The following is a 22,822-nucleotide window of genomic DNA, read 5'->3' as shown; positions in this document are numbered from 1 at the left end:
ATCGGTCCGGGGATGAACAGGGTCGTGGAGCATTAGTATCTTTGCACCAGCGATGAACGTTGGCAATGCATGACGACATATTGATAATAAAGGGAAGCACAAAACCCAGTCCATATTCATCTCGTTTACTTATTAAAGCGTGATATGATTCAGGTATGCAGAAGCGCTTTACATGAACGTGTCTGTGTAATTCTGTCTACAGGCATTTTGCAACGTGGCTTTAGAAATGGCAACAACGACAAATTACAAATCATTAAGTTTGGTGTGCGTTTGTGCACTCGTCATTTCGTTTTTAGCTTCAAAATGTTGGGTTTTGACAAAGGAGAACACTTATCTGATAGAGTTTGTTGACAGCAGGGATATAGATAACAACAACTTAGTAAAAGAGCTCGAGGCCAAACTCGAAGACACGATCAAGCAAAAGGAGGCGGTAGAGAAGGAGAAGAATAAAGCGTCAGAAGCAACGGACAAATTAAACAAGGAGAAAGATAAATTAAATTCTGAAAAGGAGAAAGCAGTTAAAAAGAGAGATGAATTACAGGTAAGTTTACTCTTTGAGACATATAGCAAGGATTACCTACCTTTAACATCATCATCCACATAATTTTATTATACCGTCGGATTCACCATCATTATCATGGTCATCATCCATATAATCATTGCCATCATCATCACCATCATCATCACCATTGCCATCACCATCAACATCATCATCTACATCATTATCACCATCATAATCATCACCATCATCATCACCATCATCATCATCGTCATCTACATCGTCACCACCACTATCAATATCATCATCTACATCATCTTCATCACCATCATCATAATCATCATCATAATCATCATCATCATCACCATAATCATCACCATCATCATAATCATCACCATCATCATAATCATCGTCTTCTACATCGTCACCACCACTATCAACTTCATCATGATCACCAGTCAATCTGCCCGGTCCCCCCCCCCCCGTGGGGCGTTGGGCAATATACCCTTAGAAGGAGAATAATCAAGGTCAAGGATTCCATGGAAGTTATACCATAGCAACTGTTTATCCAAGTGCCTCATGACCCCTGTTTGGAATACCCTTCTAAATTGTGATTTTAGGCCGATGACACCGACAGCCTCTTATTTGATTCATACTATTTGTCACACTGTTGTACCTTACTTTGAGTTCCAATTGCCGATATGATAGGCATACCCATTGATTTTTTTATTTAATGTGTAAGATAATCATTGCTGTAACTTATTTTGTTACAAGGAACACATATCACAAGTATGAAAATATTAGATTATGATATTATGATTTCATATCCCAAGATGGAACACTGAATACACATCGTGGAATATGATTACCATGGTCCATTCCTCTTTAAACAAGATTCCATTCTATTGACGAAATACAATTCTTCACTCAAAACAAAATGTTAACGCTTTTCCGCTTAGAATTAAGCCCAATGATTTGGATTTTTTCTACTCCCCCCTCCCTCTTTTGTATGCATTTTCTGTTTGTTTCCTTAGTCTTTTTTAATGTCGTTCTATTTATTTAGGATTTCTTTAACTGTTAAAGTGATTTTTTATCTTTTAAATTAAGTTCATTGTAGGCTATCAAGTTTTTTTTCTATTTACATGTTCCACGCGTAATGTTTTTTTCATAATTGTAATGGCTGACGTGTGAAAATAATACTGAAATAATAAAATTGTAATGGGGAGTGCTTATTTATCGCATAATGCATGACTTACGGTTTTCCGTTGAAAATAATTTTCTAATGGGGCTTTTGTTTTCTTTTTGTTTACACTTAAATTTTTTAGAAAGAATTGGACGAAACAAAGGCGACTTTAGACAAAACGAAAGCTGAACTCGAAGAGTCGAAGAAGAAAGTTGAGGAACCAGAAAAAGCGGCTACAGATAAGAAGAAAAAGGAGGAGGAAGTAAAGGAAGAAGAAAAGAAAGAGACGTAGCCAGATGGGATGAAGAAGTATATCCCATGAAAGGCCTAACACTCAAACAAATTTCTAAAGGGACTTGTTACAACCGATAATCCCGACCTTTCGTTTGAGGACGCGGTCGCTTATTTACAACGGTCGTTGACTTTGGAAGGGACTTTTTGGGCCCGTCATCATGGTCGTAAAACTCAGTCCTGCAATGCAAATTGTGTGACATGAGATTTTTTTTCGTTTCGCATCTGCGACGGAAACATTCAATATGCGTTTCGTGTGCAAAATTCTGGTTGCTACTATGGTAACAGCGATTTATCCGATTGAGGACGACTTTCCAAAGCCACATTTGACTCCTCCTAGAGCTCGAGAGGCCGCCCGGGGGGCCCACTTCCATTGATTAGTGGATACCAGTAGCGACCACCCGTAAAAGGGGACAGAGTGGGCAGGTACGTTACGTATATAGGCCTATGTAACGTTATAAGGGTGTCAAAACGATGTTTAAAATGCTGAAATAAGAGATATATCTTCAATACTTGTAGGGTTTCACAAGCGAAATACTTGTTAAGAGATGCATTTTCATAATCTGGAAAAGAATTGCTTCCTTGTTTAGCATGTTTAGGGTACTTTTCGAAACCCCATGGTCGTGCCTGGTATCCACTCATCAATGGAAGTGGTCCCCCCGGAATTTGAATCTAATCCCATTTCTGGGGAATGTAAAACATAATGCCCCTCACATCGTGTGCGAGAGGCATATCGTTTGTGTATAAGGAGTAAACAAAAGAAACAAAGAAACAAAAGAAACAAAAGGAAACGAGTTCAAAGGTATCGCATATGATGTGTACATATCAACGCATGCGAAATGTTCGGCTGGAGAGGTTGATCTTATCCATGAAATCAATTGCCAGTGATCCACCAATAATCCACATTAAATGTAATATCGATTCGATGGACTGTAATGATCTATATTTAAGCCTTCATTCAGTAAGTTTTTCCTCACTCAATATGTTCTCGATTTGTTTGAAAAACCACTTTCTTCTCCATGTCATAAATCTATTTTAGGTCCTGCATTTTGAATATCTCCAGCCATCAGTCGTAATATACATGCATGTATGCGGTACGGGTGTCGCGGAAAGGGATTTTGCACACGAAAAGCAGATTTGTAGGGCCTGTAACCCCCCTGTTACACAAAGCTTAGCATTGATCGTAGAGCAGTTTTCTACGTTTGATTCGATTGACTGTAATGCACAATCAATCTTAAAAATCAAGTGTATGATTAAGCGTTAACTTTTGTGTTAGGGGACCCTAATACTAGCGTCCGTGATGATTGCGAAAGGTCCCAAATGTCGCACCAACGCATAATGTCGCAGATTGCGACATTATGCCAAGAACGTCTGACGCATAATGTCGCAGTCAACGCATAATGTCGTAGTTTTTCTAACGCATAACGTCATGTTGCAACGCATACTGTCGCAGCAAATTGTCAACGCATAATGTCACATGTCGCAACGCATAATGTCACAGCGGTATTTTCTTCAGGACTCGAGCTACAGATAAGATAAAAAATATGCTTTCACTAAGTATTTTGAGACACGAGAAAGAGAATGAAATGATTTGGAAATCAGGATTACTCTTTGTATGGATATTTATCGGTTTATTGCCATTTCGTCTACTGCTTTTTTTCCCCCACTATCGCATGCTCTGATATCATTTCGTCTACCATTAATTAGTCAACTATCAACATAGTCCAATAACCATTTCGTCTAGTTACCATCTCGTCTAATAGCCAGTTGGTCTAATAGCCGTTTTGATTATTATCATTTAGTCTAATTGTATTTTTTTACAATTGGTCCAATATCCACTTTGTCCAATATCATTACGTCTATTACCTTTTGGTCTAATGGCCAATTGGTCTAATAACCACTTGGTGTGCTCTCATTTTCGTCCATGTTCCATTTGGTCTAACTTCAGCTGGTTCGCTATCACTTTATCTTAATCTATTTCGGCTAACAATCATTTGGTATCGTTGCCATGGGTCCAATTACCGGTTCTAGGACAATTACCCCCGGACCTTCCGGACAACTAACCCTGACAATTACCCCCGAGGACAATTACCCCCTGAGGACAATTAACCCCGAGAACATTTACCCACCGGACAATTACCCCCCGAACAATTACCCCCGAGGACAGTTACCCCCGGATAATTACCCCCCCCCAAACAATTACCTTAATTTGAGGATGTATACCCCAGGACAATTACCTTCGGAGAGTCCCCTCCCCATCTCTCTGGCTTCGATGTTAGAATCAAGCGTGACCCATTGTAAGTCTTGGTCGGTGGCACAGGTTTTCAATATATTTTCTACTTTATCTCATGTCAATAACTCTCTCTCTTATAATTGCTCTTTCTTCCTTTCTTTCTCTTTCACTTTTTTTTTTCATTTTTATCCCTTTTTCGCCTTTTTTCTTCCTTTTTTTATGTTTAGTAAAGCCTTCTGCATCATGAAAAATGGGGGTGGGGGCTTGCGCCCAAAACCTCCCGTTTAGCTACGCATTATCAGAAAATGTATAAACTGGCCCTCATACTAAGTTTTCATAGAACAATTGAACATTCAAGAAAGGACACGATTAGACATAATAATCACAAATGCCTAACTTCTCTGCACCTTGTAATTTTACCACTTAGGCCCTAAATAGTAAAATTACAAGGTGTTCATGATCTCGTGCTACCGTGACATTAAAATTATGACAGAATTCTGGGTTTCGTAAAGATTTGCAGATGGAGTTCACTTTTTACGGCTTTCTTACTGCGTTCGTTTGATTCCAAGATACTCGAGAATGCCTTGAGTACTTCTTACGTCAAACGTACGGTTGTCTTATGACTCTGTGCACTCCCGTTGTCTAGGGGGTTATTGTCCCCGGGGCAGGGTAATTGTTCCCGGTGGTAATTGTCCTCTGGGATAATTGTCCTCAGGGGTAGTTGTCCAGGGGGAAATTGTCAGGGAGGTATATTGTCCAGGGGGGAAATTGTTCTCGGGGATAATTTTCCGAAGGGGTTATTTTCCGGGGAAATTGTCCGGGTGGTAAATTGTCCGGGAGTAATTGTCCTCAGGGGGTCATTGTCCAGGGGGTAATTCTCCTCGGGGGCTAATTGTCCTAGAACCGGTGACTGGACCTATTGGAGATTGGACCCATGGCAACGATACCAAATGATTGTTAGTCGAAATGGGTTTAGACCATAGAGATGTATACATCTCTATGTATGGTTTAGACAAAGTAATAGCGAACCAGCTGAAGTTAGACCAAATGGAACATGGACAAAAATGAGAGTACACCAAGTGGTTATTAGACCAATTGGCTGTTAGATCAGAAGGAAATAGACGTAATGATATTGGACAAAGCAGATATTGGACCAATTGAAAAAAATACAATTAGACTAAATGATAATAGACAAAACGGCTATTAGACCAAATGGCTATTAGACGAGATGGTAACTAGATGAAATGGTTATTGGACTATGTTGATGGTAGACGAAATGATTTCAGAGCATGCGATAGTGGGGAAAAAAGGCAGTAGACGAAATGGCAATAAACCGATAAATATCCATACAAAGAGTAATCCTGATTTCCAAATCATTTCATTCTCTTTCTCGTGTCTCAAAATACTTAGTGAAAGCATATTTTTTATCTTATCTGTAGCTCGAGTCCTGAAGAAAATACCGCTGTGACATTATGCGTTGCGACATGTGACATTATGCGTTGACAATTTGCTGCGACAGTATGCGTTGCGACATGTGACGTTATGCGTTAGAAAAACTACGACATTATGCGTTGGTGCGACATTATCGGTTGTAACATGCCCTGGCTGGACAGTCTTTCTTCTCGCTCAAATTTTACAATCTCCTCACAGAGAGCCAAGAATTTGAAGAAGTGGTAAATGTTCAATTATGAATGGCGATTAGGAATCTAATAATAATGATTGATTGAAATCTAATCGCATGACCAGTCATTTATTTTGCTCGCAGGCAAATGTTTCTTAGTATTATTAAAGGGGAATGCAGTCTTGGCCATAAAATGTTGTGGTGGAAAGGAAAAAAAAACTAAATTAAACAGCATGGTGAAAGTTTGAAAGAAATCGGACAAGCAATAAAAAAGTTATAGCTGCTTTAAAATTAAGACTGTAGATTTCAAATTGGCAACTGTGTAAGTAAATTATGACAAAGTGCAAGGACAACTTTCCCATAAGCCATCTACTTTAGATGCCCTGGGGCAAGTAATCCAAATATAACCCAGGTATAATATTTGTGTATGTCCTCATTGAAGAAAAATATGATTTGAAGTAAAACTTTTTTGGGGAAAATGACATTTTAGCCACTTTATGTCTTGGGGTACATGGAAGAGTAGTCCTTGCCTTGCATCACTATGACATCACACATGCGGCTAATTTGAAGTCTCCATGGGTATAGTGATTACCAATATGTAAAACATTTAAAAATTCATAACTTTCTTATTGTTTGTCCGATATTGTTCAAACTTTCACCTATCAACTTGTCTGATATTTCTTTTTCCTGTAAACACAAGTTTTTATTTGGGTTGGATTCCCCTTTAACCAGTTCTATTGCCCAATCACTTGTTTGGAGATAAGGGTGGTTTATCAAATAACAAGGATGCACAACAGTATCTTGTAAAACATGCAATAAATATTATTTTGCTTGCGAATTAGAAAAATTACACACACCAGTTACCTTTGATACAAAGTATACTTTTCTGTTTTAGAATGGTTCCAAAGTAGCTTGTGCATTTAATTGTATTTTTTGCTTGAATGTTATGTAGTATTTGTGTTTATAAATGCACTGTCACACATTAGTCCAGTCATTTTAACTTTTCACTTAGAAAAAATTGCAACAGAATTTATTACAATGCAGAACATTACTTTGAGGTCCATAGAAACCCATACTAAAAGTCCCAGAAAATCCGAACAGTGGAAAGTGTTCTAATTTGCATAAACATAATGGTTAGTTTTGGTCATATTCGCTCATTTAGTTTACGTAGCAGACGACGCCAGTGTATGTACTCAGGCCCGATTGCAAATCATATCACTTCCGGACTCGATACTAATATAAACATTGGCCTCCTCAAACTATAGCTATATCATACATATCAGTAAGCAAAGATTTATACTACAAGAACACTGTTACTATTAACATTAAATGCATAAATTCGATTATGTTTGATTATATTATTATTTCATTTCCAAGTGGTTTTAAAACAATAAAAGTGGCTTACACTATAACAGAAACATCTTTTTGCCTCAATGAGGGCTCTGGATTTATAGATTTTTCCATAAATTGGCAAAATAGGGAAAAGGGGTGAGTGAGTTTGGCAAACCCCGTAGGGGATAGTCTTTGCTGTACCAACACTTCTTTATATTTAGCTGATATAGAGGAAAATCTATTTTTTCATCCCCAAGTGCTTACAAAACAATAAAAGTGGTTTATTGCAAAGGGGAAACGCATTTTGCCTCAATGGGGCTAAAAATGGCGAATTCTCCAAGAAATGGGCAAAATAAAAAAAAATGGAAAAATACAAAAAGGGGTTGGTAACTTCGGCAGACCGCTGAGGGGGTAGGATTTGCTGTGCCATCACTTCTTTATAGGTAACTGATAGAAAAAAAGCTTACTCTTTTGCCTCCAAGCGATTTCAAGACAATAAAAGTTGTTTTTCTCTGTAGCAAAACAGCACTTTGTCACATTGGAGTTCATTTGACAGGCTATTGCGGGACTATGTATTAATGTTCTTGAACGTTGCATCCTCTAACTTTTCCAAGAGATTTCATTAACATAAAAGTTGCTTTGATATGTAGAAAAAGCCCTTTGCCCACATATCAATTTAAGTAATATACACATTTCTATCGCTATACGCACACTTGTATTTGTGCGTATCTCTTCAAAGGCATGCCAGCGATCGCGTTGTAGTCGATATCAAGAGTGTTACTCAGACACGGATGTTGGTTTTTGTGTCACTTTATTGCAATATCGAGTGATACATTCGGATGTATTTGCCCTTAATCTAAATTAAGACATTAATACTACTATGATCAGCATATCAATTTTCTCGTTGACATATTCCCTTTCTTGTCGAATGTTGATATTTTGCATTAATTGTTTATGCTAATGATAAAACAGAAAGATATCAACGCACATGCAAATTTTTGACAGAAAACATGGAAATTTTGGCATAAATGCTCACATTTTTTCGAAAAATATTAACCGGACAGTCCCGAAAAAGATTGCAATCGATATATAATATTTTAATCATCGTGAATTGCGTATTCATTTCAAGATTTTCACATTAGCTGTGCAAAAAATATTAAGGATAAGGCATATCAATTAATTTTTGCAGCCATCTTGAATTTAAGCAAATTAGATGCTTTTCCCCCTTTCGGATAGTTTGGGACATTTAGTAAGTTGTACTAGGGACCTTACAGAAATGCATTGTGGTGAAAAATATTCTGTTGCAATTTGTTTGAAGTCAGTTGGTCAGATTTTGGGCTAAAATGACTGGACTAGAATTATGATGCAGATATGTCAACCGTTTCCGTTTTAGAGTATTTGTTCCTCTTTTTTGCTATGAATACACCCATACTTTTTTGTATGATTTGTTATTAAAAAAAAATCCAATCATGCAGTATGTATTATACACAGCATGTGATTGTGTCGGTCCAACAGTCCCAGACCGGTAAAAGTCACTGTCGGGCCAGTAACTTGTTGCATCAAAAGAACAAGTATATTATTGCCTACGAGCACATGTTTAAAAGGGTGAATTATCAAGTTTTCTTGAGTAAAGTCATTTCTCACGTTTTTTCACCGATCTCACTAAAACAGGCTGACGATTGTTACTTTGAGACAAAAATACTAAGTTTTGTCAAAAAATACTTTTTTCCTTCTTAAAAATACTCTTTTTTGTTGTTGTAGAAGGTTGGCAGGCATGTTGATGTCTCATGATAGCATCTGAGGAACACATGCATATATTTATTGCACTTTTTGAATTTAGCTCTTAATCAGCAATATCACTGACATATCTACACACTTAAAGATGTCGCTAGTCATTTTGACTGGAATTCAGTTACTGGGTTATATATTTGTAAAGTGCTGAGCGACATTTTAAGTTCCAAAATATCAAGCACGACATAAAAGCAATATTTACTATTTGAACAAAAATCATACTGCAATAATATATACATAGCATTGCTTGATTTTAGAAAATAAACTGCATCAGTACAGACATATTTACTTGTATTGGTTTTAATGATCATGCTTTGTACATATAGGCCTACAATTGACAGTTGCAAGAATAAAAAATATGGGTTCAGATTTCATCTAATTTACTTTTCTTCAGCATCATTTTCTCAATAAAATTGAATTGACTCTATGAACAGCAGCTCAAAATAAATATTCTCCAACTCGGCTAGTTATTTCCCATAATATGGAATAGGCAGCAGGAGAATAAATGTATTTACACAGGTGCTTGCAAGTTAGATGATTGATGTTATTCATTTGGTCACTTCAAATCAGATGCAAATCTCTCTATGCCTATACTGGATTGATTTTGATGATAATGTTTTGAAAATTATCTTTCTCTTTACTCCCGGTAAAGCAGTGTTAGATTATATTTTTATATCTCTGATGTATAATCTACTGGCTGTGTTTGAGTTTATCTAGTATTATGGGAATGGGTTAAACTCATCATTTGTTTGATATGTATGAAACACGATATATGTATATGAACGTATATATGTATATATATATGAGATCAAGAGTATGGAGAGGGCTCATGTTAGATTATATTTTTATATCTCTGATGTATAATCTACTGGCTGTGTTTGAGCTTATCTAGTATTATGGAGATGGGTTAAACTCATCATTTGTTTGATATGTATGATACACGATATATGTATATGTACGTATATATATATATATATATATATATAGTCAACTCAAATAGAAAAAGGTTTGACATATCTATTATTCATTGATGATATATCCTAGTATATTGTTGATTATCCAGCTGAATAGATAGAATAATATCACATTCCAATTTTGTAAATTAGTTAGATTTTATAAGGTGCACAATGTGAATGAAAAATAAGTTTGACCGTAATTTTTGTCATGTACCAGATATATCAGTACTTATTCTATTGAATTGATTTGTATTGGCTCTCATTGCGATTGTCATGCTCTTCCTATCAATAAAATAAACAATTATATGTGTATTTCTGTGATTTTTGTTTTTATGTTGTCTCCTCGATCTATCATGATCTATCACTTATATTGATTGCAGAATCTCGAAAAGGGTACCAGGTACAGTACATACTTTACTGTTTTAAATTTCTTAGATTGGATCTGTAAATAGTCATAAAAGAAAAGAAATTCAAAAGATTCAATTAGTTTTTTTCTGAAATGATTGTGTTGATTCATGCCATTAACATGCAATACATAGACATATTTTTGGGGTTGAGGCGCCAATGTCCCAACAAACATCAGTATGTCAGTGATAGAATCTACAGGCAGTGGCATAATAAGCTAGTATTTTGAAGGGTCTGGAGTTTTTCGATGAAGCTCAGAATTCCTGTTGATTTGTAAGTCAACAAAAATTTTGATGGTATTTTCAAAATACCATAATCTTTACGCGACACATGTTTCAGAAAAAAAATGACAGTAATGATCTTTGATAAACTACCAGACGACCCTATTTTCATAATTCATGAGTGACATAAGAATATGAACTTATATGCCTTCAAATCATGTTTAAAATTTGGATTTGGCGCCGGAATTGGCCTCCTATGCCATATAATAGGTTCTCTACTTATCTTGTCTTCTTTGAGGGAAATGGCGTTCTTGTAATAGATTGGGGGAAAGAACAACATCTGTTGCAGCGTTTTGTGAGTGGAACCGTTCTATGGGATAAATACTTCATCATCACCGCAAACAAAAACAACAATTTGAACTCTCGAACTGAACTCATATCTACCTGTAGACATTTCCTATTTGCTGGATATGGATAGCCCCACCAGCCCCCCCCCCCTTGTAACCATGTAGTAATGACCCTAAATACCCCTTATGTAATAAACAATACACATGTACCCCTTCAGTTACCCCGTTCAACAATAGAAATACATGCTCTGTCAACCGAATGTTATACCCTAATGCACATGCTCTGTATACTTTATTATGTCTCAAAAAATTGTGTTCTTCTTACTAATCAGGGTGAAGCAGTCCGTACGACTAGCTTAATAAGCAATATATATATATGCACATATAAACCCCTCAAAAAAGTTTGGAAATCTGAGTTTGGCCATTATTTTCTCCCAATTGTATACAATGCAGATTTGATATCGTTCAAAAGATTAATTAGTTCTCTTTAAAATAATACCATGCTTGTCATGATTATATGCATCACGAAAAGAGCAGGATTCAAAAGTGTTGGATGAGGTCTGAATTGAAAAGCTGCAAAACGAGCAGAAATAGTCATGAAGGGTCAATAAAGAACATGATTCTTTTGTCTTTGTGAATAGAGATGAAATCCATTCAAATCAACTGAAGCCCCTGCTTCTTCGTTTTTGATGTTTTGTTGTGGTTTACGTATAGTGATGGTTCTGTGAGACAACATTGCACAGGTGACCCCAAACAAAATAATAATAATAATAGTAATGGTTTGAAACGTGGTTTGAAATTGCTTGTGCAGAGATGTGTTTGATGATGTTAATGTTGATATTGAGGTGCATGAAAACAAAAGAAACCGCTAAGAAATTCACTCATCAGTCATCATCACGGAAAAAGAACAGTGACTTTCAATATTGTGTCATTTTGCAACTTTTGAATTTTGACCTTGCCCCCACGTTTCAAGGCACTGTACCTCCATGTGAACCATATTCGTATTATGTAGAGTAGGGTATAATTTTAATGAGAATTAAATGATCTATTCATGGGTATCAATTACCTATTAATATTCACTAAAAACCGAGGAGGGATTATCGATCAAAATCAGATTCCCAAGCGTTTTTAAGGAGTATATAAAGCTAAGCTATGCTATACATACACATATAATGATAATAATGATAATGATGGTAATGATGATAATGTTTTGACAATGCTTTTTCTCTTTACTCCCAGTAAAGCAGTATTGTCTCTGATGTAGGCCTGTCATCTTCTGGCCGTGTTTGAGTTTATCTAGTATAATTGGGATGGGTAAAATTCATCATTTTTTTGATAGGTAGGATGCACGATATATAAATGTATACACACACACACACACACACACATATATATATATATATAATAAAGGATAGCTACGAGTCTCTAACGTGGACCTTTTCAAAAAATTAGAAAATCGAACGGAAGACAGCAGGCCTATAGGGCGCCATGATTCATCAGTTTCCCAGGACAGGCGCGTTATCGGGGTCACACCCTCGCTCGGCAAAGTCCGCCTCTCAATGACCACGTTTACACTCCATATTAAATCAGTCATACTGTCAAAGTAGTGTCCTGGGGATCTAGGAAGAATCGAGGTATTCTTTGAATCTGTTACTAAAGATCTAAACCACTTTAGAATGTAGTTGCGTATACAAATAGTTGTTGCTATGTTTTGGCAGGCTGGTATTTTTTGGATTATATAACCTTCAAGGGTTTTTTTAAGTATGCATTCAAGTTAAGTGTACAGGTCTCTATATAAATAAAACATTAAGATCAATTTTCATGAACCGCAATCTACTAACATGACTACGAGGGAGCAATAGTTTCACACACAAGCCATGCATGAGCACATTGATATCTTTGCACCCGCGATGAACGTTGGCAAAGCGTGACGACATATTGATAATAAAGGGAAGCACAAAACCCAGTCCATATTCCTCTCGATTTGTATTTACTTATTAAAGCGTGATATGATTCAGGTATGCAGAAGCGCTTTACATGAACGTGTCTGTGTAATTCTGTCTACAGGCATTTTGCAACGTGGCTTTAGAAATGGCGACAACGACAAATTACAAATCATTAAGTTTGGTGTGCATTTGTGCACTCGTCATTTCGTTTTTAGCTTCAAAATGTTGGGTTTTGACAAAGGAGAACACTTATCTGATAGAGATTGTTGACAGCAAGGATATAGATAACAACAACTTTGCAAAAGAGCTCGAGGAACAGAAAACCAAACTCGAAGATGCGATCAAGCTCAAGGAGGCGGCGGAGGGGGAGAGGAATAAAGCGTCAGAAGCAACGGACAAATTGAAAAAGGAGAAGGATAAATTAAATTCTGAAAAGGAGGGGGCAGTTAAAAAGAGAGATGAATTACAGGTAAGTTTACCTCTTCGAGACCTATTTGAGACAGGTACCATTGCTGTAATATCGAGGATTAATTACATATAACATTATAACATATCATTTACATGATTATTATCATCGTCGGATTACCATCATCATGATCATGATCATCTACGTAATCATTGCCATCATCGTCATCATCATCACCACCACCACCACCAGCATGAACGGCATCACCTACATAATCAACTGTCATCAACATCATCATCATCTACATCATCACCATAACTATCAACTTCATCATCATCATCATCACCAGTCAATCTGCCCGGTTGGCTCTCACTGTGGGGCGTTGGGCAATATACCCAAAGTAGAATTGATATCAAGGATTCCATGGAAGTTACCTTAGCAACTGTTTATCCTAGTGCCCCATGACCCCTATTTGGAATACGCTTCTAAATTGTGATTTTCGGCCGATGACACTGACGGCCTCTTCTTTGATTCATACTATTTGTCACACTGTTGTACCTTACCTTGAGTTCCAGTCCCCGATATGATGGGCACATACCCCACTCATTCAATGAACAAGGTTATGATACCCCTTGAATTCTGATTTAATGTGTAACATAATCATTGCTGTAACTTAATTTGTTACAAGGAACACATATCATACTCAAGTATGAAAATATTAGATGATTATGATTTCATCATTTCACCATTAATTATATCCCAATATTGAACACTGAATACAAATCGTGGAGTATGATTATTTTAAGACCATTAAAATTCCATTCTGTTGAAGAAATACAATCGTCTCAACACAAAGCGTAAACGTCGATCTTTCCGCATAAAATTAAGCCCGAGATTTTTTTTTTCTTGGCTACTCCCCTCCTTGTTTCAAGTTGTGTGTATATACATTTGCTGTTTATTTTCTTAATCTTTTCAATGTTCTATTTATTTAGGATTTCTCTAACTGTTTAGGTTATTTTTATCTGTTAAATTATGTTCATTGCAGGCCATCAAGTGTTTTTTTTTCCGATTTACATGTTCCACGTGTAATGTGTCTCCCTTTTTTTATAACTGCAATGGCTAACATGTGAAAATAATACTGAAATAATAAAATAGTAAAGGAAGAGTGCTTATTTATCGCATAATGGACTTAATGTTTTCCGTTGAAAATAATTTTCTAATGGGGCTTTTGTTTTCTTTTTGTTTACATTTCAAAATTTTAGAAAGAATTGGACGAAACGAAGGGAACTTTAGACAAAACGAAAGCTGAACTCGAAGAGTCGAAGAAGAAAGTTGAGGAACTAGAAAAAGCGGCTACAGATAAGAAGAAAAAGAAGGAGGAAGTAAAGGAAGAAGAAAAGAAAGAAACGTAGCCAGATGGGATGAAGAGTATATAAGATGAACATTCCAGGAAAAGCCTAACACTCTAACATATTTTTAAAGGGACCTACTTTGTATCGTCTGGGCCCCGTGGCATAAAACTTTTTACCTGAGAAAACTCAGGTTGTTTTTACCAGAGTTTTTGCCCTGTGTTTAAGTCAATGGAAAAAATCAGGCTAACCTTAGTTTTCAGTTTTTACCAGAGTTTTCTCAGGTAAAAAGTTTTATGCAACAGGCCCCTGGTCGGAACAGTTTTTGCTGTGTCTTTGTTATTTAACTTTATTTTTATTTGGGGGTATTTTCATGCAGCATTATGATGACTTAGTTTAGGTTACGTGAGGTGACCAGGTAAAAAAAATAGTTCAAAATGTAACACAGAATGAGAAGTATCCAGTTCCTAACGCTTAAATGAAGATATATAAATATTTCACACATATCTCTTTAGCTCCATTGATAACTGCATTATCAATAATAGTCATGCATAATCATGATGGTAGTAAAGTTACAATAATCGTTGACACAAAGAAGCCCCTGGGGATGGAATATATTACAACATGGTGAAGTCTTGTAATGAAATACATAAGATGTTATGTTGTTACAAAATTCAGAATTAATAGCAAACTAATAGCAAACTGCAAATGATATTGGTTACTCATCATGAAATTTCCTCCATCTCTCCATCTCTTTTCTCACTGTTTCTCCACTTCTCTCACTCACGCTCTCTTTCTCCACTCCAATTTCCGCCCCCCCCCCCTCCCCCAGAGGCTCCATGGCTCTATTGCCCCCCCATAACTTTCTGCCACAGTTTCTCATATTATGCACCGTAAACATGGTCAATGTGTCAATCAAAAAGTTGCCCTTTTTTATAAAGGTGTGCCTTAAAATAATTATGATAAATTTCTGTCCCCCCAAAATATGCATGCCTTTTCATTTAAGATTATTTGTTATTAATTCATGCCATGTATATACTTGACACTGATATTGATTAGTTTTTGTTTTATTACTTATGTTGGAAACCAAAAATCAACTATCCGACATGTTTATTTTTGCAAGGTATGCACAGCAAAAACTGTGGTGTTAACCGGTGTACATAGAGGACCACACCAGTTGTTTTACACCGGTGTTAAATTGGTGGTGTTAGTTTTACAGCCATAGGTGTTATTACAACACCTTTGGTTGTTATATTAACACTCTTTGGTGTTATGTTCAATCTCTAGGGTGTAGTTTTAACACCTCAGGGTGTGGTCCTCTATTAACACCAACTGGTGTAGTTTTAACACCACAGTTTTTACAGTGTGCTGGGGGGCTCTCCCTTATATGCCTATTTATTGTACGTATTTTATATGTATTTGATGAGCCCTGTCCCCCTGTGCATAAGTTTAACTTGTCATATATCTGTGAATAAGTTTGACACTTCTTGCAATACAACTAATCAAGGAATTGCACCGTTTGGGTGGGATATCGTTTAACGAAATGTGACAAACACAGAAATATTTTTTTTTCTTGCTCTTTTCCATGCACTTTTCCTGCTTTTTTCATTTTAACTCACTCTATACGCCTCAACCAGCACACGCCATTTTTGCGTATGTATCACACGAGCGCCCTAGGGCCTGCCGTCTAGTTTGTCAAATAGAGGGATTGTTATTAGCCCTTTATTTTTCTGCCAGTTACCTCTTATTCGTTTGGTGTCTGTGCGCGGTGTGTAATTTTGTTATACCGATTTATTCTGGGTATGTCCATAACAGTACATCTAATAACCTTTTCTGGGGAAAAACAAAGATCATAGACACGTTCAAGCAGGGCTTCTGGGCCTGGGGGCCGGTGCAAATGTAGGAAATTTCATCGGGGGCAATACTGGTATTATACCTGCCACGTATACAGATCGAGACAAAAAAAATGCATTTGGACCTTTAAGACCAACTGAAGGATGTAAAGCTTTAATATTGTGCGTCAGATGTCGCAGACAATTATCTTAATATTAGGGGTCAAAGTCTACAGCATTTCTCCATCAAAATGCAACCCAACGGTTCGAAGTTATTGTTGCGTATAATCATCAATGGAGTATTGCTCTATGGGCGAAATACAGTTATTGATGTTGAAATACTTTATGAAAAACAAACTTAGGAAAGTTCAGACAAATTTCGCATTATTATATGATGTGGGACATATTGAAGCAAGGATGTTTATATTTTACTAATGATAAGAGGATTCTATGGAGTCAGGGATTTCGAAACTGCGTGTGATTGATTGAAATAGTTATTCATCGGTAAGAACGCGGTGGTACCGGTAAAATACAACTGGTATTAAAATTATACATTTGTTGAAACTCAGTATTGAGTCGTTTCTTCAACATATTAAAAGAAAATATTGAAAACAGCGTCTCTGTGTATATATTTCACTAAATATGATGCATGCATGCATGCATGTGTGAAGCTTTCGTGGCGATAGCTCAGTCGGTAGAGCGGGGGATTCGTATTCCGGTGACCCGGGTTCGATTCCCATTTGGTGCGCTAGTGCCCTTTGGTAAGGCATTAATCCTCAGTACCAGGTCCTTCGGAGAGGACCTTAAGCCGCCGGTCCTCTGGTTGTTTGCTTACAAGCATTCTTGCTTTCTTAGCAATCAGGTAAAAAAATCACCACCAATAAAATGAAATAGTATTTTATACCGCCGAGAATCTGTCTTTGAGAAATTGGCAAATTTATTTTCTTTTCCTTATAGCCTTCCTTATAGCCTCTTTTGATTTGGGGGTATATTGACCACCCTTTTCAGAAAATGTATTCTATATAAATGTCTAAACAAAATTTGCTCAGTATTTGTTGCTTATTGTAGGCTAATGTGCGACATTTGAAAGAAAGAATAGCACCGAATTTTACATATTTTAATATCAATATTTCAAGGCTATTTCATGATTGGACAGGAATGTGATCATGATTATATTTTGTATATTGTCATTAATGTTTTCAAAGGGAAGACAATTGACCTATCCCATTTGTATTGCAAAAAAAAAATCAATAAAAGTGCCCCATGCGTTTAAATTGTCCTAATCGTTAACATTATGTAAGTACGTCTTATCTGAACACTATTTTGGTTTTACTCAGATTCACTGCTGCATCTCAAATCATTAAAAACAGATTGTCAAAATAGACAAATAATAATAGTACTTAGACATGCATATAACTCTCTTGATTTGCATGTTCAATTAATTTCAAAAATTGAAATTCCCCATGTAAATGACCCATCCAAAAGATGTACCATAAAAAATGCTGTAGCACATGGTTGAAATTTTCTTTTTCTTTTATCGACAACTGATGTTTCAACATTCTAGCTATTGAATTCTTACATTCTTAACTCGGCGCTTATTCGTTCGTTAACAGGTAGTCAGTGTTTTTGTATAAATGTTGTTGGCGTTGACAAGTGATTGAGTTGTCCATGAAAAAATTACGGCAAATCTACTAAATGGTGTGGCAGAATTGTACAGGCAAATAGCTATTCTACAATGTAAGATGATTGAAGCTGAACGGAACGAATGTTGAATTAATATTTTATTCATTTTGTATTCTAAATATGTATTAGGAAAGTTGAAGAAGTTTGCTTCTATATAATGATAAAAAATACCTGGTCTTTCTGTGTGTCAAGTTTAGTACATCCTTTTTTTCAACGAACTTTTCAAAGTGTATTCTTTACAGTGTTCTAAATCATTTAGGCTGTGATGCAACTCATAACTTAATATTTTATGATATTTATGATTTAGTTTAATATTGCGCAATGTATATTTTCCTATATACATGTTGACCCACCATGTGGCGTCTCTATATACAATGTGCCATTATTGTTGAAATACACTGTAAACGCGTTGTTAAAGCCCGTCACTCTTAATTTTTAAGCAATTGTTTAAGCTTTTTTCACATCGTTTAAACTTTTATTAAACAACTTGTTTAAAATTTTGAACACCGGTTGTAAGACAGCGATTTTACAGTGTATTGTGGGAATGGAATTTCGTATGATTTTATGGCGTGTGCATGTCTTAGCAAACATTGTTTATTCAGTCCTGACCACTTACCTGTGTTCTTATCAGGTAAATGTCTTAAGCAGGAGTTGTATATGGGCGCATCCTCATTGTGGTGCAAGGGGGTGCAAGGTAGTTTGATAATATGATATCACATATACATATTTTTTTTAACTTGTCTAATGTTTTTGGTTTTATGTATAGGTATATGTTTAGAGACGAACTTTTTTTTAAAAATCTAGTTCGACTACAAACACTTAATTTTGGATTCCGGTGCCGTTGTTCGTAAATGCACGAACACGTTCTCTTTTATAGATGCTACGTTAGCTGTACATAAGAATTCACATCTGATTTACTTTGAAAGGATGCATATGGTTACACAACGTATTTGCCCCTCTTCCAACACGAACACAAAAAACATGCATCACTAAGAAATGGTAAATGGTCGTGCATGAGTCATTCCAGACCTTTTTTTTCGCATTTACTGCTGGGAAATTCTCTCAAGCACCAATTCCTTTGAAAATGCAAATCAAATCACAATGGAGAGCTGAGAGGCTTTTGTCGAAAGTAGATGGACCGGGACAGCATCGGAATCTCTTAAATCTGGACAACGACATATTTGCAATTGTTCGTCCGGTACAAATCTTCGGATGATCTGCTGTCCCAGTCGACCAACTTTCGACAAAAGCCCTACAGCTCTCCACAGTTATTTTAATTGCATCTTAGGAATCGATGCGTGGTGGAGAATTTACCCGTAGTAAAATGCTAAAACTCTCGTCTGTTATAATGGACAGGGTATAGGGAACACCTATGAATAGGCAATTATTGTGCAAGTAGTTATTCTTTTCTCAATAATCATAATTATGAACAAGTACTCTAGATAATATAGACCAAAAATGAGCTGCGTTATTAACTACAGATGGGGCATGGTGGCTCAATCGGTAGGCCTAGAGCGCTCATCTGATGAACATCATGATGATGTGGGTTCGATCTCCGGCCGTCATGCCAATTAATAATTGTTTAGGCCAACATGTTGTATCATGTCATTTTTTTGTATAAAGGAGAATGGAGATAATATTTGTTCTGCATGCAGGGCCAGCTGTTAAACAGCACAATAGAAATTGTACCTAAGGTTACAAAAGTAAATAAAACTTTATTTTATCATTCTAATGGTGCCCCGAGGCCTATATCTTTTTTATGTAAGATAAATAGACAAACTAGGTTTATTTCTACATTTGCTTTTTTATAGTTGAGTTTAATGAATTACAATGTAAGAAAATTATTTTCTTTTTACTCATAATTTAGAAACCACTTTAATTCAGAAATAAAATTACGATTGTCTTTCATGATTATTCTAATATGAGTATGAGTAATTATTTTTTCAATGAATTGTATATGTATCGATCGCCATGATGACGTATGATCATGAATTATTAACAACTTGATGAGAGATTTATAAAAAAGAATGATGCACAACGAGGACGGTTGTATTGATGAGCTGATGAAAGGTATGATGGCAGTGATGATGATGATGATGATGGTGGTGGTGGTGGTGGTGGTGATATGATGATGATGACATTGTTGATGGGTGCGGTGACAGTGATGTTGATGATAATAGTAGAAGTATAATGACTGGGTAGGAATGTTACAAAGGGATCCTACAATCTTATTGAACAAAGCAACAGAAATTATATTGGTTTTGATCTTAAATATCGACATTTATAAATATTCTCAAGAAATCTGATGTGCAATGTATGCATATATAGAATAAAGAAATATGCCCCTCAAAATTTTCATTTTATATTCTGACATCAAAACAAGCATGAAAAACGACAAATGACCAAATTCAATATGGTACAGAAAAATGATATCTCTTGCTCAAAAGGCGACTTTTTACAAGAAAGTGTGGAAAACGAGAGGGGATGCGTGTGTGATTGTTGCGTGGTGAAATTAGCGAGTTTTCGATCTACGCATAAAGAATTCAAGAGAACATGTATTTGTGTTTTGAAAATCAGCAAGTCAAATCACAACGAACAGCTGAGAAGTCTTTGTCGAAATTCAGTGAACCGGAATAGCAGATAATCTTAAGTTTTAGAGCTAATGAAAAATTGTGAAAATATTTCGTTTGTCCAGAGTCCAGAGCGAAAGTGCTGTTTAGATTTACCAATTTTCGACACAAAGTCTTCTTGGTTGTCTGTTATGGGCATTTGACAATACTTTTTCTATGTTGTTGGAAGCGTTCTAGGGGCCGGTGCGAAAACTCTCTAATGACCATTTCACACGGTCATTAAAAATCAAACCATCTTAATACATCTCCATTATCAAACCAAAATAGAATTCAAATGAAAAAAGGGAGTGTCTGACGTCATCGGTTCCCTCCTCCCGAATTCTGCAACCTCTATTATCCTTGCCGATCCGAGGTGATCAATAACGCAATGTACAGTGCCGGATCCAGGCCGGGAGGGTGGGTGCACACCCGGCCTGTGCCCCCCCCCCCCCGTGAGAGTCATATTTCGGATGATAATATGTCGTTAATATAAGTGTACCTCTTCCCCTTTGGGAGTCTGAGGAAATATTTCGAATGTGAATGTGTCGATCAAACGCAAATGAGGACTCTTTTTGCTTATCAAATTTTCTTATTTTCCCCCTTTTTAAAAAACTTAGATCCGCCCCTGACATTGGGTCTCCTTCCATAATTAAAGATCAATGTGTTTTATTGATTGTCTTGATACATATACATTTTGTTTAAAAAATCTGAACTTTCTATAAGATTACAATGGCCATTTGATCTTTATTGGAAACAGAACTGACTGGAAGTTTATGCACTTATTTTGTTTCTTGCCTTTCTTGGCAAATAATATTGTGGTATTGATGTTGCATAGGACATGTAGGACTTAGTATGTTTATCAAAACTTGAGGGATAATTGCAATGGTTAATCAGAAGATACGGTCAAAGTGAAAGCAGTATTTCGATGAATGATTATGCAAAATCATTTTTTTTAAACAGTTTATTCTTCATTTCATTTTTTTCATAATTATAAGAATGGTTTTATCAACAGCATAATTTCAACACACCGATGCAGACATTTCTTGATTTGTTTACGATGTTTGTTATACATTATCAGTTTTGTATATATGAAGTCATAGCTTTCAATTAAGATGCTTATCACAGTTATTTTTGTTTCCTTACATTTAATAAAGTAAAAAAAAAAATGGAAATTGAAGATGGCAAAGAGCAGAAAGTTGATATAATTATATAAATGATAAACAATCACATTTGCATTTAAATCAACAATTTTACACGATGCATAAACAATCATGCATATTTTATAGCTACAAATTTTACATAGAAACCATTTCATAATAACCTCAAATAAAAAGCTGATAGGAAGCCCCTTTAATATAATTACAAAGAAACTTCAGAATCACAAAATAATAAAAGCTAACACGGGTGACCCGCGTAGTGTTGCGGTCTTCACAATAATATCATGGCTCAATGGCGATTGGTGGAAACTTCCCCATGTAGCTCTCCCATTATATATTTGGAAACTGGTATAACTCTGAAAATACCCACGACGATAATGTTGATAATTAATGAACCTGATGGGTCCAGGTTCATTTACTACTTGTCATAATAACAATTTAACGATTTATTTAACAAATTTAGCCAATCAGACTGAAGGATTTCAGTAGCTTGCAACTGTTTAAAATTGTAAATTTCTTACTATTTATGAAACGAATCATTTTTTCGAACAAACTAATCTTTAATACGCATATATTGGCCTACTACATTTTGTACCCCTCGTGTCATATATACACAGTATAAATACGCTGTTTAAAATTGGCTCGAAAGAGAGAGTGAGGGTAGCAATGGCTTCGAAAAAAAACCCACCCCAAGTCAGTTTCAAATTAAACGAAAATTAAATTGTAAAAGTCTGTTTTTCCTTATTAGCTAATTATTATCGTTGGTATTCATGTATTTGTGTGTGATCATGACATACCGTAATATTTTCATTTAAAAAAATAGTGAGTTTGATTTTTAAAGACCCGCCTGATGCTGGCTGTAAAAGGCAAGTGGGCGTATAGACTGTGGCCTAAACCCGGGTCTAAAATGATGTATATCCCCGGTGTTTATAATTTTTAGATAAATGCCTGGCACTACTGG

The 22,822-nt window shown here is 36.0% G+C and overlaps 2 protein-coding genes across 2 annotated transcripts; both read left to right on the top strand.

Moving 5' to 3' along the window:
- Positions 1 to 2,061, top strand: LOC121412228 (DNA ligase 1-like). The gene is made up of 2 exons (XM_041605134.1): positions 1 to 541; positions 1,825 to 2,061. Exons 1-2 carry the CDS (start codon positions 227 to 229, stop codon positions 1,972 to 1,974), a joined length of 465 nt encoding a protein of 154 aa, XP_041461068.1. The 5' UTR covers positions 1 to 226; the 3' UTR covers positions 1,975 to 2,061.
- Positions 2,062 to 12,790: 10,729 nt separating this feature from the next.
- Positions 12,791 to 17,018, top strand: LOC121411362 (vicilin-like seed storage protein At2g18540). The gene is made up of 2 exons (XM_041604038.1): positions 12,791 to 13,294; positions 14,494 to 17,018. Exons 1-2 carry the CDS (start codon positions 12,971 to 12,973, stop codon positions 14,641 to 14,643), a joined length of 474 nt encoding a protein of 157 aa, XP_041459972.1. The 5' UTR covers positions 12,791 to 12,970; the 3' UTR covers positions 14,644 to 17,018.
- Positions 17,019 to 22,822: the final 5,804 nt, after the last annotated feature.

This window comes from Lytechinus variegatus, chromosome 3 (assembly GCF_018143015.1).
Source record: "Lytechinus variegatus isolate NC3 chromosome 3, Lvar_3.0, whole genome shotgun sequence".
Classification (NCBI taxonomy): Eukaryota; Metazoa; Echinodermata; class Echinoidea; order Temnopleuroida; family Toxopneustidae; genus Lytechinus; species Lytechinus variegatus.
Note: the sequence above shows the minus strand (reverse complement) of the source record. Positions and strands in the feature narration are given on the sequence as shown.

Excerpts from the sequence above, each read along its gene's own strand:
- LOC121411362 (XM_041604038.1), top strand. The coding sequence starts at position 12,971 with ATGGCGACAACGACAAATTACAAATCATTAAGTTTGGTGTGCATTTGT. Across the intron at positions 13,295-14,493 it reads AAAAGAGAGATGAATTACAG|AAAGAATTGGACGAAACGAA; the intron begins GTAAGTTTACCT and ends TCAAAATTTTAG.
- LOC121412228 (XM_041605134.1), top strand. The coding sequence starts at position 227 with ATGGCAACAACGACAAATTACAAATCATTAAGTTTGGTGTGCGTTTGT. Across the intron at positions 542-1,824 it reads AAAAGAGAGATGAATTACAG|AAAGAATTGGACGAAACAAA; the intron begins GTAAGTTTACTC and ends TAAATTTTTTAG.